This window comes from Parasteatoda tepidariorum, chromosome 12 (assembly GCF_982258835.1).
Source record: "Parasteatoda tepidariorum strain Cologne lab strain chromosome 12, Ptep-v5.0, whole genome shotgun sequence".
NCBI classification, from domain to species: Eukaryota; Metazoa; Arthropoda; class Arachnida; order Araneae; family Theridiidae; genus Parasteatoda; species Parasteatoda tepidariorum.
The window spans coordinates 19747246-19761446 of NC_141766.1; the positions used below are offsets into that span (position 1 = coordinate 19747246).

Sequence of the window (14201 nt, forward strand, 5' to 3'; positions counted from 1 at the left end):
TATGGTGCCAGCTCCTATACACAAAGCTGTAACCTAATCTCAGTCCTCAGATCCGTAAGCTAGAAGTCCCGCCTGTCAATGTAAGCCGTAAGCTGATCCCTGTGCACGACGAGGAAGCAGTGGGGATTTCCCGGAGAGAGAGCGGGGTGGAGAACGAACGATAACAGACGGAGATAGACTCCAAAGAGAAGTTATTATCACAAAGACGATTTCTTACTCATTTATTATTTTTTGTTATTTAATCGTAAATTGTTAATCGTCCGTCCTTATGTAAATTCAATCTTCAATATATATGTTTTTGTTTAAGAACGTGTCTTTTATTTAAGACGACCACTCATGCGGTCCCCACAAATTCAGAAGTGGGATGAATGAAAAAATTGATGATGAATAAATGGATGAATGAAAAAATTGATGATGAAAAATTGGATTATGAAAAAAATGGGATTGTGAAAAAATTGAACTGTGAAGAAATTTCAATTTGAATTGAAAACAATTTTCATTTTCCTCGAAACAAATACTTTTCATTCTCATGAACAATAAGTAACCGAAAGACGTTGTGATGAAATTTTCGTTTCTTGTTTAAGCTCATATCTGCAACAACAATTGGGGTATGTACATTTTATTCATTGATTTAAAATGATTCTTAACGATATTAAGCAAGTAAGCAAAGCATTGAAGAATTTTAAGACTGACAAAATAAAACTTCTACATAAGTTTATTTTGGATGTAGAAGGCGATCGGTCAAACAGAAAACGATTAAGAAATTTTAATGGTTTCAGTTTTATTTTAGATAGCGAAGAATTTAAAAATAAATTAAAAAATATCGAAAAAGAATTCACTCTAAACCAGTTAATAATTGTTTCCAATATTCTAAATATTTCATATGAAGGCAATAAAACAGAAATTGCAACAAACATGCTGACCTTGTTAACAGATTTGAGTAAACTCTGTCAGATCGTTAATGACGCCTAGGCGTCTAGCTCCTGTGAGTCAGACGAAGACTCAATGGAAGACATAAACAATCAAAATGAAACCGAAACTTTAACTAAAAAGAAAGAGAATGATTTTTAAATGCTGTGCAATGATGAAAATAAAAACATTGATTCTTGTTTAAGAGATAAAAATAATGCCTGTAGAAATTTCAAAATGTTGCTATTAATTATTCTGATATCGAAAGTACTATTTCTAAGTATAATGCAGAATCGCATGAAAATATTGTTCATTGGATCGAACATTTTGAAAATATTTCAAAATTGTTTAATTTGTCTGATTTACAAAAATTTATTTTTGCGAAAAGATCTCTTGGTGGTAACGCCTCTTTATTTGTCAGAACTGTCCCGCAAATAAATTCATGGCAAAAATTAAAAGAAGCTTTGATTGATGAATTTTCTTTTGAAATTAATTTTGCTAATTTGCATGATCTCTTGAATAGACGTAGAATGAAGGATTCTGAATCCGCTCAAGAATATTATTTAAAGATGAAAGAGATCTGTAATTTCGGAAAAATAGATGATGCTGCTTTTATGCATTATGTAATTAAAGGGATTAATGATAAACATGAAAACAAAATTGTTTTGTACGGCTGCAAAAATTTGTCCGAATTTAAAGAGAAACTTAAAGTCTATGAAATAATAAAAAGTGATTCTGCAAAGAGTAAAAGTGCTTTCGATAAAATCAAAACAAAACATGACTTTGATAGTAAATATAATTCTTATGATAGAACAAAAGCAAAATATGATGATAGGTATAATGTAAGAAAAGATGTTTCAAATAGGAATAAAAATAAATATGAAAATAATAATGAAAAGATAAGGTATAATACTGATGTTGAAACTTATAATAATAAATTGTGTTACAATTGTGGTTCAAGAAATCATATTTCAAAATATTGCATACATAAAGATGAGTGTTTAAAGTGTTTTAAATGTGAAGCGTTTGGACACAAAGCTTCGCAATGTCCAAAATCAAATGCAAAAACGTAAGTTGCTACTTTAAATGTTAGTGTAGAGCCAAAGTTGTTTAAAATGGTAATAATTGATAACTTAAATGTGAAATCTTTGATTGATACAGGAAGTCAAGCCACCTTAATCAAAAGATCAATTTTTAATAAATTAAACTCTAAAGAACTATTTCCATTTAATTCTACTCTAAACGGATTTGGTAAATCAACAGTGACTCCATTAGGTTATTTTAAAGAAAGTATTAAAATTGATGATTTCAATTGTTTTTCTGAAATATGTGCTGTAGAAAATGATATGATGCCTTATGACGCTATTATAGGCCTTAATGTCTTAATGCAGGGTGAAACAATTATCAATGAAAAGGGTATCACAATTAAAAATAAAGTTCAATGTTTTGATGAAGTAAACTATTTGTCTATTTTACCAATCGATCTTACTATATCTGATGAGGTTGAAATTAACGTAGATCCTTGTGTTCTTAATGTTTTAAAAAATAAGTTACAACAATTAGTTTTAGATTATGTGCCATATAAACTTAATACAACTAGTGTGGAAATGAACATTTTGGTTAAAAATCAGGAACCGATGTTTCACCAGCCACGTAGATTGCCGTTTTCTGAAAAAAAGACTGTCGAAGCTCAAGTCGCTGAATGGTTAAAACAAGGAATAGTAGAGCCTAGTTCTTCCGAAGATTGTAGCCTTGCTGTAATTATTAAGAAAAAAGACGGATCTCCTCGTGTTTGTATAGATTATAGAAAATTGAATAAGATAATTGTCAAAGATATATTTCCCCTCCCATTAATTGAAGACATATTAGATAGAGTACAAAGCTCGAAAATTTTCAGTATGATTGATCTTAAGAACGGATTCCTACATGTCGAGGTAAATAAAGATAGTAGAAAATACACTTCTTTTGTGACACATGAAGGACAATATCAATTTCTTAAAGTTCTGTTTGGACTATGCAACTCTCCTGCCGTATTTCAAAGATTTATAAACACCATTTACCGAACTTTGATTAATGAGGGTATAGTTTTACCATATTTGGATAACATTATAATTCTGTCTTCCTCCCTTGAAGAAGGTATTGAACAGCTTAATCGGGTGTTGAATATTGCTAGTGAATATGGACTTGATATTAATTTTAAGAAGTCCCATTTCTTAAAGAAGCGCATTGAATTTTTAGGTCATGTGATAGAGGATGGAAAAATATTCCCATCTACATTAAAAACCAAAGCAGTTCTCAACTTTCCAGAGCCAACAAATTTGAGAAAAATTCATAGTTTTTCGGGATTGACCGGATACTTCAGAAAATTCATTCCGAACTATTCTATAATAGCTAGACCGTTGAGTGACCTGCTAAAAAAAGATCGTAAGTTTAAGTTTAGCATTGAAGAAAAGAAAGCGTTTAATCAATTAAAATCTTTGTTAGCCCAAAATCCTGTTCTTTCAATATATAACCCTAAATATGAAACTGAATTACACACAGACGCCAGTTTAGTAGGATATGCTGCCATTTTAATGCAAAAACCCCCTGATGAAAAACATTTTCACCCCACTTACTATATGAGTTGAAAAACGACTGATGCTGAAAAAAAGTATTCCAGCTACGAACTTGAAGCTCTTGCTATCGTAGAAGCCCTTAAGAAATTTCGCATCTATCTGTTAGGTATTCCATTAAAAAAAATTACTGACTGTGCTGCTTTTGAAAAGACTATGTCAAAACGAGATTTGTCAACTCATGTAGCTCGTTGGGCACTTTTGCTGCAAGAATTCAACTACATAATTGAGCATCGTTCTGGAAATAAGATGGCTCACGTAGACGCCCTTAGTCGATCTCCAATTAATGTATTTTGTGTTACAGTCGATAATATTCTACCAAGACTCAGATCAGCCCAAGATAAAGATACTGGAATTAAGACTATAAAAGAACTACGTAAAATTTCGAATTATGAAGATTATTGCAATAGAAATGGAATTTCGTATAAATTTGTTGATGGCAAAGAATTGGTGGTTGTGCCAGAAAATATGCAAATCGAAATTATAAGAAAGGACATTCAGGAATTAAATATACAGAAAAAGAAATCGAAGAATATTATTTCATACCTAAACTTAGACAGAAAACAGAAAACATCATAGCAAATTGTGTTCACTGCATACTGGTGAATCATAAAAGAGGAAAGAAAGAAGGACTATTGCATCCATTGCATAAAGAAGATATGCCTTTGAAAACTTTTCATATTGATCATCTCGAACCTTTGGAGAGCACCCATAAAAATTATAAATATGTGTTAGCGATAATAGATGCTTTTACCAAGTTTGTATGGATTTATCCCACGAAGACTACTACGTCAGCTGAAACTTTAGCTAAATTAGAAATCCAAAAAACTGTATTTGGAAGTCCTTCCCAGATAATTTCAGATAGGGGTACAACATTTACCTCCAGTGAATTTGCTGATTATTGCTCGAAAGAAAATATTAAACATCATTTAATAACAACAGGTTTACCAAGAGCTAACGGACAAGTAGAGCGTATTAATCAAACCATCATATCGATTCTTTCAAAATTATCCCTAGAAAATCCAGCTGAATGGTACAAGCATACCAATAAAGTTCAACAAGAGATAAATTCAACCTATCAAAGAAGCATAGACACTACTCCATTCGAATTGCTTTTTGGGACAAAAATGAACACTAATGGACTGGGAAAACTAAAGGAAATGATCGAAAGTGAATTTCAGTCTCGTTTTGATGCTCAAAGAGAGGAATTAAGAAAAAACGCAAAGCAACAAATTTTTAAAATTCAACAAGAAAATAAAAAAACCTATAATTTAAGAAGAAAGGAGCCAAAATCGTACGAAATTGGAAATTTGGTCGCCATCAAAAGTGCCCAATTTGGACCTCATTTGAAGCTAAAACCTAAGTACCTTGGCCCCTACAAAATAACAAGAGTGAAAGGAAGAAATACCTATGATGTAGTAAAAGAAGGGAATCACGAAGGACCAAACGACCTTGACAACCTGTGCGGAGTATCTTAAACCATGGAACAGTTGCCAAAAAGAATTTTAGTGAAAGAATTTAAAGACGAAAGACGTGAAAGAAGACGAAAGAATTTAAAGACGAAAGACGTGAAAGAAGACGAAAGACGTGAAAGAAGACGAAAGAATTGAAAGACGAAAGACGTGAAAGAAGAAGAAAGAATTTAAAGACGGAAGACAAAAGAATTTAAAGACGAAAGAATTTAAAGAGGTGGAAGAAGTTCAAGACGAAAAATGTTGAAGATGAAAGACGTTAGAGAAAAAAAAGATGAAAGACTTTAAAGAAAAAAGACGAAAGACGTTGAAAAGAAAAGAAGACGAAGCCGTTGAAGAAGAGACAAAAGACGTGCAAAGATGGAAGAGTGAACGTGCCTGAATTGATACACTCTTACCTAGCGTTATTAACCTAAAACATTTAATTCTCAGATATCAATTATATTTTTCAGTCTGCTCTGCTTTTTCTTTTTTTCTTTATAGAGTCGCTGGAGGACCAAGCGAAACGCAGGAGGGCCGAATCTATGGTGCCAGCTCCTGTACACAAAGCTGTAACCTAATCTCAGTCCTCAAATCCGTAAGCTAGAAGTCCCGCCTGTCAATGTTAGCCGTAAGCTGATCCCTGTGCACGACGAGGAAGCAGTGGGGATTTCCCGGAGAGAGAGCGGGGTGGAGAGCGAACGATAACAGACGGAGATGGACTCCAAAGAGGAGTTATTATCACAAAGACGATTTCTTACTCATTTATTATTTTTTGTTATTTAATCGTTAATTGTTAATTGTCCGCCCTTATGTAAATTTAATCTTCAATATATTTGTTTTTGTTTAAGAACGTGTCTTTTATTTAAGACGACCACTCATGCTGTCCCCACACACACACACACACATATATATATATATATATATATATATATATATATATATATATATATATATATATATATATATATTCAAGTTTTTAATTTCTATTTATTAAATTTGCTTGTAAGCATGCTGTTCCGTAACAGAGAGAGTAGACTATTTGAAACCAGCATCCCTAAATTGTCCTTAAATTTTAAGAACATTTGGTTCTTAAATTTCATTTTTTGGATATCCAGGATAATCTAGGTGTTGTGTATGTATTTTTAAAAAGTATAAGTTTGGGTGCTTGTATATGCATTTTCAGAATTCCTCAGTATTTCTTTTTTTACTATTACGATAAAAAAAGGATACAAACTGTGGTTAAAATAAACTTTTAAAATTACAAACTGTGGTTAAAATAAACTTTTAAAATTACATCTGGCTGAATCATTTTGACAGCTAAGGAAAAATATTTAGGTGTCATTGATGCCTGAATGCCACATTCTAATTTCTAACCCAAGTACACACTCAGAGCGACAATTTATTATGTGAGAGCAGTTTTGATGTAGTTAAGTCAAAGAAGGCATATTCGACAGACGGAAGTGCAAAAACAATTTATTAAAAAACTTTTTACTCCATGATGGTAAACAATCATGGTTATAGGATTTAAACAAGCAAACCAATAATGATCAAATTGAGCCAAACTTCCATGTAGAAACTCTATTTACATTAAATTAAAAGTTTTATCTAGAAATTCATGGTGAAGAATACTTAAAATTATTAAAATTATTTTCACAGAAATTTGATAATGGAATTTAATCTAAAATAATTATAATAAAACTATGTTCTGAAAAGTATAAGAAATAGAATTAAGTAGAGTAAGCAGTGTTATTTTAAATAAAAAGTTTGGCAGCCATAATATCCTAGTCAATACTTTTAATAAAATCTTCTAAATTTTGTGCACTAAAAGATGCCGAAAGGAAGATATAGTATAAAGTAAAAATATGTTTTTCAATTAAAAACAGCTTGTTAGTTAAATAAAATTGCATAAATTGGCAATATTTATATGTTGCATTAAATGCAATTAAAATTTCTATTTTTTTAAGCTTTTCAATAACCTTACCATCAAATTCATCAATCATTTTGTTGCATTTTTAACAAAGAATTTTAGTGTGCTATTTCGTGACCTCTTCATTTTATTCAATATCTATCTAAAAGAAATTTGTTGGGCAAAAAGGTTGCATTCTCTTTCTGTTTAAATGTATATACAGATAAAACAATAATTTTCACTCAAAATATAGTTAATTAAATTTAGTTTCTTATAAGAAAGCAACTTAAGCAAATTGTACTTTCATGGTTTAAAAATATTTACTTAATTGGAGTTTGATACATGGAAATTTGACTAAATATATGTTTCACTGAAAAGAAATCCTAAATATAAGAATGTTGAATATAAACATTGTTATAATGTGGAGCACTTTTACCAGTTTCGTTATTTTAGAAAAGAAAAGATAAGAAATTAAAAGAAAAAGTAAAAGTGAAATTATCAAGACATAAGTTAATAAAATTGTAAAATATATTATTTTCAGGAAAAATTAAGTTTGAACCCCGACACTGTAAAAGCAAATGAAATTATTTATTCAAAAATATTATCTATATTTCTTTCCTCTTCAAAAGATATTTTTCATTCCTAAATATAGACTTCAAAAGTTTTATAAATATAGACTTCAAAAGACAGAAAAGTTTTCTTCAGGCCTTAAGCCAAAGACGTTAAAATCATTTCAATACAAAAAAGTGACATGCTTTAGTTTTAATAGTATTAATATTTGGCATTATGATTTTCTTATTATAATAAAAGAGATAACATAAATTTCAAGAGTTCATTCTAAATTTAAAGAGTATAACAAAAATCAAATAATAAATTTTCTATCAATTGTAGAACAATTTATATCAGTATGTTTAGTTTCAAAATTAGTACCTGCAGCTGTGATTTCATCTTCAATACCATATTCTGATGCTCCATCACAGATGGGATCGTAGTAATAATTATTCCATTTTGGACTTGAAACTGCTGCTATTACTGCACCCTTAAAATACATTAAAATATAATATATCAAAAGAAAGGATCATTTTAAAATTTAAGAGCACAAAATCTAAAGAACAATACATCAATAATTTTTAAATGTCAATTATTTGACAAAATTAATTAAAAATATATAGAAACAAGGTATATAATTTATCTACTAAACTAAACTCAGTGGCACAACAGCCTATAGAGGGTCAAGGCCTACGGTGTCCATCTCAGTTTTCTTGACCTTTGGGCTCTGGGGTGCAACAGCAGATGTTCCGATTGGATGGTCAGCCCAACGCGGAACCCCCAGTGTTTAGTTCCCAAACATGCTTGGTACTCATTTTATCGACCCACGGAACGGATGAAAGGCTGAATCTTGCCCCGCCCTTATATAACTTATCACAAAAGAAAATTTTTAATATTTCAAGATACAAAAATTTAGAGATTAAGAAAAATGAAATTTCACAGCTAAAATATTTCTTCATGGTACAGTAGTTTATTGAATACATTAAAAAAGATGAATACTTTTTCATATTATTCAAAAGATTGAGAAAATAGATAAAAACAAAATGCTAATTCAATCAAATGAAATAATTACTTATCTTCCCTTAACAAAAAAGTAAATTTGATATAATTTATGAAAAATGGGAAAAATATTTTTTAAAAAGAATGTTTCAAAACAATGAATATTACTTTGGTATGACATTATATTTTATGTGGTACGTTTTATATAAAATTTACAGTAAGATAGTACAACTCATGAGGTCTGAAATACAGCTCTACCAATAGTCAATGTATGGTCCCTACCTAGTAGCGAAAATCTCTATAACTGGTATAAACATTTTATAATTATTTTTCAAACATATTTCAATAAAATTTGAAAAACCACTGATATGTTCTAAATTAAGCAGTACTAATTCAAGGAGTCAAAAGATTTAAATCTTACAACATTTGGATTTTTCTTAATAAAATTTTCTTTAGCTAAAACATACTCAAAATAAATTTAGTTCAAAGATTTCTTAAAAAATTTAAGATGCAAGTAATTAACATACAGCAAAAAATGTAAATTTAAAATTTTTGGTTAAAAATTTAATTTTCTTTTTAATGAAAATAAAATGTGCAAAACCTTCATTGTTTTGAATTTTCGTTTGAAAATATTATTCATAGACTTAGTGAATATATAACAATTTATATACACAAAGACAAATTTATCTTGTTATTATTATAATGTTAATAATTAAGTTAGTATAAACTGATATAAAAACTAAAGCCCTTGAAATTGGAGTGTCTGAAAGTGGAACTTTTTTTTCAAAGAGGTTGTGCAAAACTAATTTTCAGAGTTATAGATTTTTATCTGCATAACATATGAGTTTGAGTAGCAAGAACATAAATTCCACTCTCTCACTGTTACAAATGTCTGATATTTATATATAAATAATGTTTTCTTGTCAGGTAAAATTTAAATTACCAATAACTGCTACATTTAAATAATCTACACTGTGCAAGAAAAAGCATTTGTTTCAGTTTTGAAATTCTTTATTAGTAAAAACGGTTGCAATGTTGCATATAATCAATGCTTTATGCAATCTATACCAACAAAAGTTTCAATGTCAAATTAAAAATTAAAGAAAATTGTATGAAACATACAAATATTATTTTATTAAGACCTTTAAAATTTAAAGATGTTCACTATCCATACATACTTTAAGTTTTCTTCTAGCATTAAATCGTTTAAGCTCATCTACACTATGGGATAGGTGTCGTTTTGGAGCACATCTTTCACGACCCTGGCAATAAAAAATTTACAATACAATTATTTTTAAAAAAATCATTAAGAAATTCAAATTTATAAACTTAGTGAAAATAATTCATTTTCAAATAAAAAGTTAAAAAAAATGTTTAGAAACATGAATATTAATGATAATTGTTTAATAAAATCATCGATTTAATTCAATAAAACTTAAAATTATAAAAATAAAATTTCTTTCATTGAGATTGTATTAGAAAAATGATTTCTTAGAAGAAAATATTAAGTTTTTTTTTTCATAGTAGCTAAATTAATATAACAGGCATATAGTAACTAAATTAATATAACAGGCATACAGTAACTAAATTAAATAACATTAATTAATAATTGTTCTATTCTTTTCTTTTTTACACAATCAAATATCAGTTTTAAAATAGTTTGTTTGAAAACAAGGAAATCAATACAAAACTTTGTTTATTAATTTGCTTGCTTTTTTGAATACTCTCATTCATATGATGATGAAGATGCCATTTCATGAGTTTCAAAATGATGACAAACATTTTTACAAATAAATTTCATGCAAACAATACAAAATGGGAGATTTTAACTTTAATTTTCAAACATATGCTTGCTTAACTTAAGGCATTATTAAAATTTTTCTAAGCATCAATAAAACATTCATTCTTTTTAATTTTCTGCTGCATTACTTTCCTAAAACTGGCAAAACTAATGAAAAAGATAAGTTTTATCATATTCAGTTTTAAAATAGATTTGACTCACTGAATGTTGACCATGTTTTTGTTGAAATTAAACACTTTTTGTAGTTAAAATTAAAAAATGATCACATACTTAGTTCTAAAAGCAGTAGAAACAGTAGCTAATAGAAATTGAATTTGTAATTTACACTTTACTAGGCAGTACTCTTTATTTTTTAACCTTCCAATAACAAAAAAATTATATATTTGAAGAGCTCAATGGAACAACATATTAAAAATACTTAAATTTTTGCCACTTAGCTCTTCATTTAATACCTTTATCCACCAATGTTGTAGTGCTTCTTCAACTGTTATTCTGTACATAGGGTCAACAGTGAGCATTCTACGTATCATATCTTTGGCAAAGTCACTGATGGTATCCCAGTGCCTCCCAGCAAGCTGAAAAAATAAAATCATTCAATACTAACTCATACCCATACATAAGCTCAGTTATTTTCAAAATTTAACCTATTAAAAAATTAAAATTTTAATTAATATAATTTAAATAAAGAAAACATTTTTTGGCACCAAAGTAAAATTTAAAAATTTCTTACCCTTTTCCAAAGCTTACATAAAATTATCCAAGTATATAGAAAATTATCCAAGTATATAGAAAATTATCCAAGTATATAGAAAATATATATTTCTTAATAAAAACAATTGATACAATGAAAATTTCATTGACAAAAAAATTTAGTAATAATAAAAGGCACAAGTTTAATTTTATACTATGAAAAAACATAATATGCATTTAAATTTATTAAATATAATATTTTTTTAAAAGTTTGATTAACAATTTTTTTTACAAATAAATTACATGAATAGTTGTATATTATGAAAAAATTGTACACATTTTTCCCTCCTATGTACTATTCTTTTATTTAAAGACTTACCAACCAACCAAAGCAAAAATTCTGGCGAATGTAAGAAAAAGTGAGCTGCTAGAGGAAAATATGAGTTTTTGATATTAAAAAGGTTACTGTTGGTGGGAGGGGAGCAAGAACAGAAGTCTCCCAATTGGAGGAAAAACCTTGCTCCTTTTTTTAATGAAAGTAGGTTTTAGTAGCAAATTTCTGAAAACACCTTTTAACGCAGTTAAGTGAAATTTTTACATTTTAGTGCTACATGTGCAGCCCCTTAACCCCACACATACCCTTAACTCCACACAGTAATGATAAAAATAATTTTATAATAAATGTATTAAACTAAGAATCAAATATTGAAAGACTAATTTTTTTATCACTAGGAAATATCTTCTCTAAAAAGTGTATAAGTCAGCAACTATGACTAACACTTAGTAGGTTAATACTATGAATTAGACATTTTTTTTTCCTTTTTTGAATACAACTGTAGCTGAAATAAAAGTAACAAATTTTGATTTGTTCAAGCCACATGTATACAATATGATTTAATTTTAAAATGTCAGACAAAATTTTATAGTTGGTTAAAACATTACACAATTTAGCTTATTTAGAGATAAATAATCTACCAAACCTGAATAAGTTAATAAAATTATTTTCTAAGTGTGCATCAAAGAAATTACCGTAAAATACTGATAAAACGCCAAGACTTGATAAGGGCATTCCTGCAGTTTCACACAATCAGTATAAAAAAAGCACCCTTTTCCCTACTACACAATTTAAAAGTTATTTTTGTTTGGCAACTTCTTTATGAATTTAGTTCTAAAAAATAGTTATCCTGATGTTTAGGGTAGAGGATTTCATTCTATTTCATAACTGTTGTTGAACAGCCAACCCAATTTTGAGTTTATGGTTACCAATGTTCAACTCCATAGTCTTGTTTTGAACACAATCCAGAAGACAAGGGAAATCCTGGATCACGTATTGGGGGAAAATTGCCTTTGTGGAAGACTTTTTGATGGAACTAACATGCATTTGCGTTACATGGAAAGGAAAATCACAGAAACATCCCACGGTTACCCTGATGGGAAGGGGACTCTGCCTAGCACTGAGGATATTTTACGTCAGTACTGTGGTTGATGCGATCCGGGTGCAGAATTTGTATCGATCAGCCATCGCTCAGATTCGAACCTGGTTCACATCATTGGAAGGCGAACGCTCTAACCCCAGAGTAACCATGGCTCTACGGTAGAGGATTAATCTTATGCCATAAACGAGCAACGAGTAAGGGCAGGGACAGAAGAGAGGGCGGGCAAATGCCCGAAGCACCAGATTATGAGGGTGCCAAACAAGACACAGATTTAATATTCACTAAATTATTGATTTCCCCCCTTTTTAAAATATTGTTTGTTTCAAGAATATATTTATAGCTTTTTATTTTTTAATTATATATTCTTAGATTAACTTTTTACGATTAAAAGTTCTCTAGTTAAAAGTTTTATTTAAACTTCATGCCAATATACCTAAGAAGGAAATGCAAGACAAAAACAGAGGGAGGAGGGACCTTAGAATGACCATGTGGATATGGTCTCTTAGCATTTCATCCTAGATTCAATTTTTTTCAATTTAATAATTTCATGTCAATTTTCTGAAAATAGGCAGGATTTTTTTAATGAAACATCACTTCGGAATTTAGGTAAGCAATCAGGACAATTTTTCGGTCTTACTTTAATAATATTTAATCAAAGATAAGAAAATTGAAAATAAATTTTGTTTCAACGCTATGTCATATTTGGCCTTTATTTTTTTTTTTTTTAATATAAAATCTTGAAAAACACCTCAGAAATTGAATTCTAAAAAACTCTGAAATTTCAAATTCAATTTCAAAGGAAATAGCCAATCAATTTCGTTCAAATATTGTATTTTGCCTTAAAAATTACATTCTTTAAAATGAGGTAAAAATTTATGAACCTCACCATTCAAAATTACTTTGACTATTACAGTGTTTTCACTACAGCGCGAGAAAGCGCGAATCTCGCATATTTTTTCTTTTCTCGCACTAAAAAATTATTACCGCGAGAAATTTGCGCATTCTATAAATCTATTTCCAAATCGCGAATTTCTCACATTTTGGAAAAAGCTTCGCATTACGCTATTTAGAATAAAATCTGTTTCACTTTTCTTCCTGGATCTTTCATTATTTTCAACATCTGCCCAGTTTTATCTAGCTTCCCTATTTACCAGTATTGTTTAGAACCTTTTCGAACAACAGAACACTACCCTTCCGAACCAAGGAACCCCTTTCAGAACACATTTCTCTGCAACCAAGTGCTTACCATAAGTAAGGTTTCCTCATGTAAGACGATCAAATTTTTTATGCACAAATGTAAGACGGACAAATACCTTGTAAAAGTAAAATCTTCTATGATGATGCAGCAAAAATATTCAATGCTTTAAAAAATAGAAGACGTTAAAAATTTATTATAAGTTATAATTTATAATTTAAGAAATGTTTTTTTTTCAAGTCTATTCGTGTTTTTTTAATTTTTAGAAATCTCACTGAACTTTTTGAAATCTCATCCTGTTTTTGAGAAACCCATTTCCCATCACCCATTTCACCCATGTTGTTGTTCACCCAATTTTAGTCTATGATGAAAACACTGCTATTATTAAATTAAATGATAAAAAAGTATAAATTTTTTTTGTATGTCATTATCGTTAGAATAATGAATTTTATAATTGTGCGCAAAAGTTTTTTTTAATTCGTTACAAAAGTCCACAAACTGAAAAAAGGCCTGAAATCTTTCTCAAAAATCGAAAATAATGGACACTGATATAGTTTTAATTCTGGCAGGGTGTGCAAGTCTACTGCAATGAGCAGATATTTTGTGGATGACACCCCTTAAAAGTGCATTAAGAAGAGAATATAGATAAA

The 14201-nt window shown here is 29.3% G+C and overlaps 1 protein-coding gene across 3 annotated transcripts in view; it reads right to left on the bottom strand.

Annotated features, from left to right (window-relative positions):
* Window positions 1-14201, bottom strand: part of LOC107442297 (peripheral plasma membrane protein CASK) — a 164023-nt gene that overhangs the window by 81183 nt on the left and 68639 nt on the right. For all 3 annotated transcript variants that reach the window (XM_087156098.1, XM_071188090.2, XM_071188091.2), the window contains 3 exons: window positions 10683-10805; window positions 9608-9691; window positions 7812-7920 (listed from right to left, as the gene is read on the bottom strand). In XM_087156098.1, coding sequence (XP_087012224.1) covers window positions 7812-7920; window positions 9608-9691; window positions 10683-10805 — 316 coding nt within the window. The remainder of the gene's footprint in view (window positions 1-7811; window positions 7921-9607; window positions 9692-10682; window positions 10806-14201) is intronic.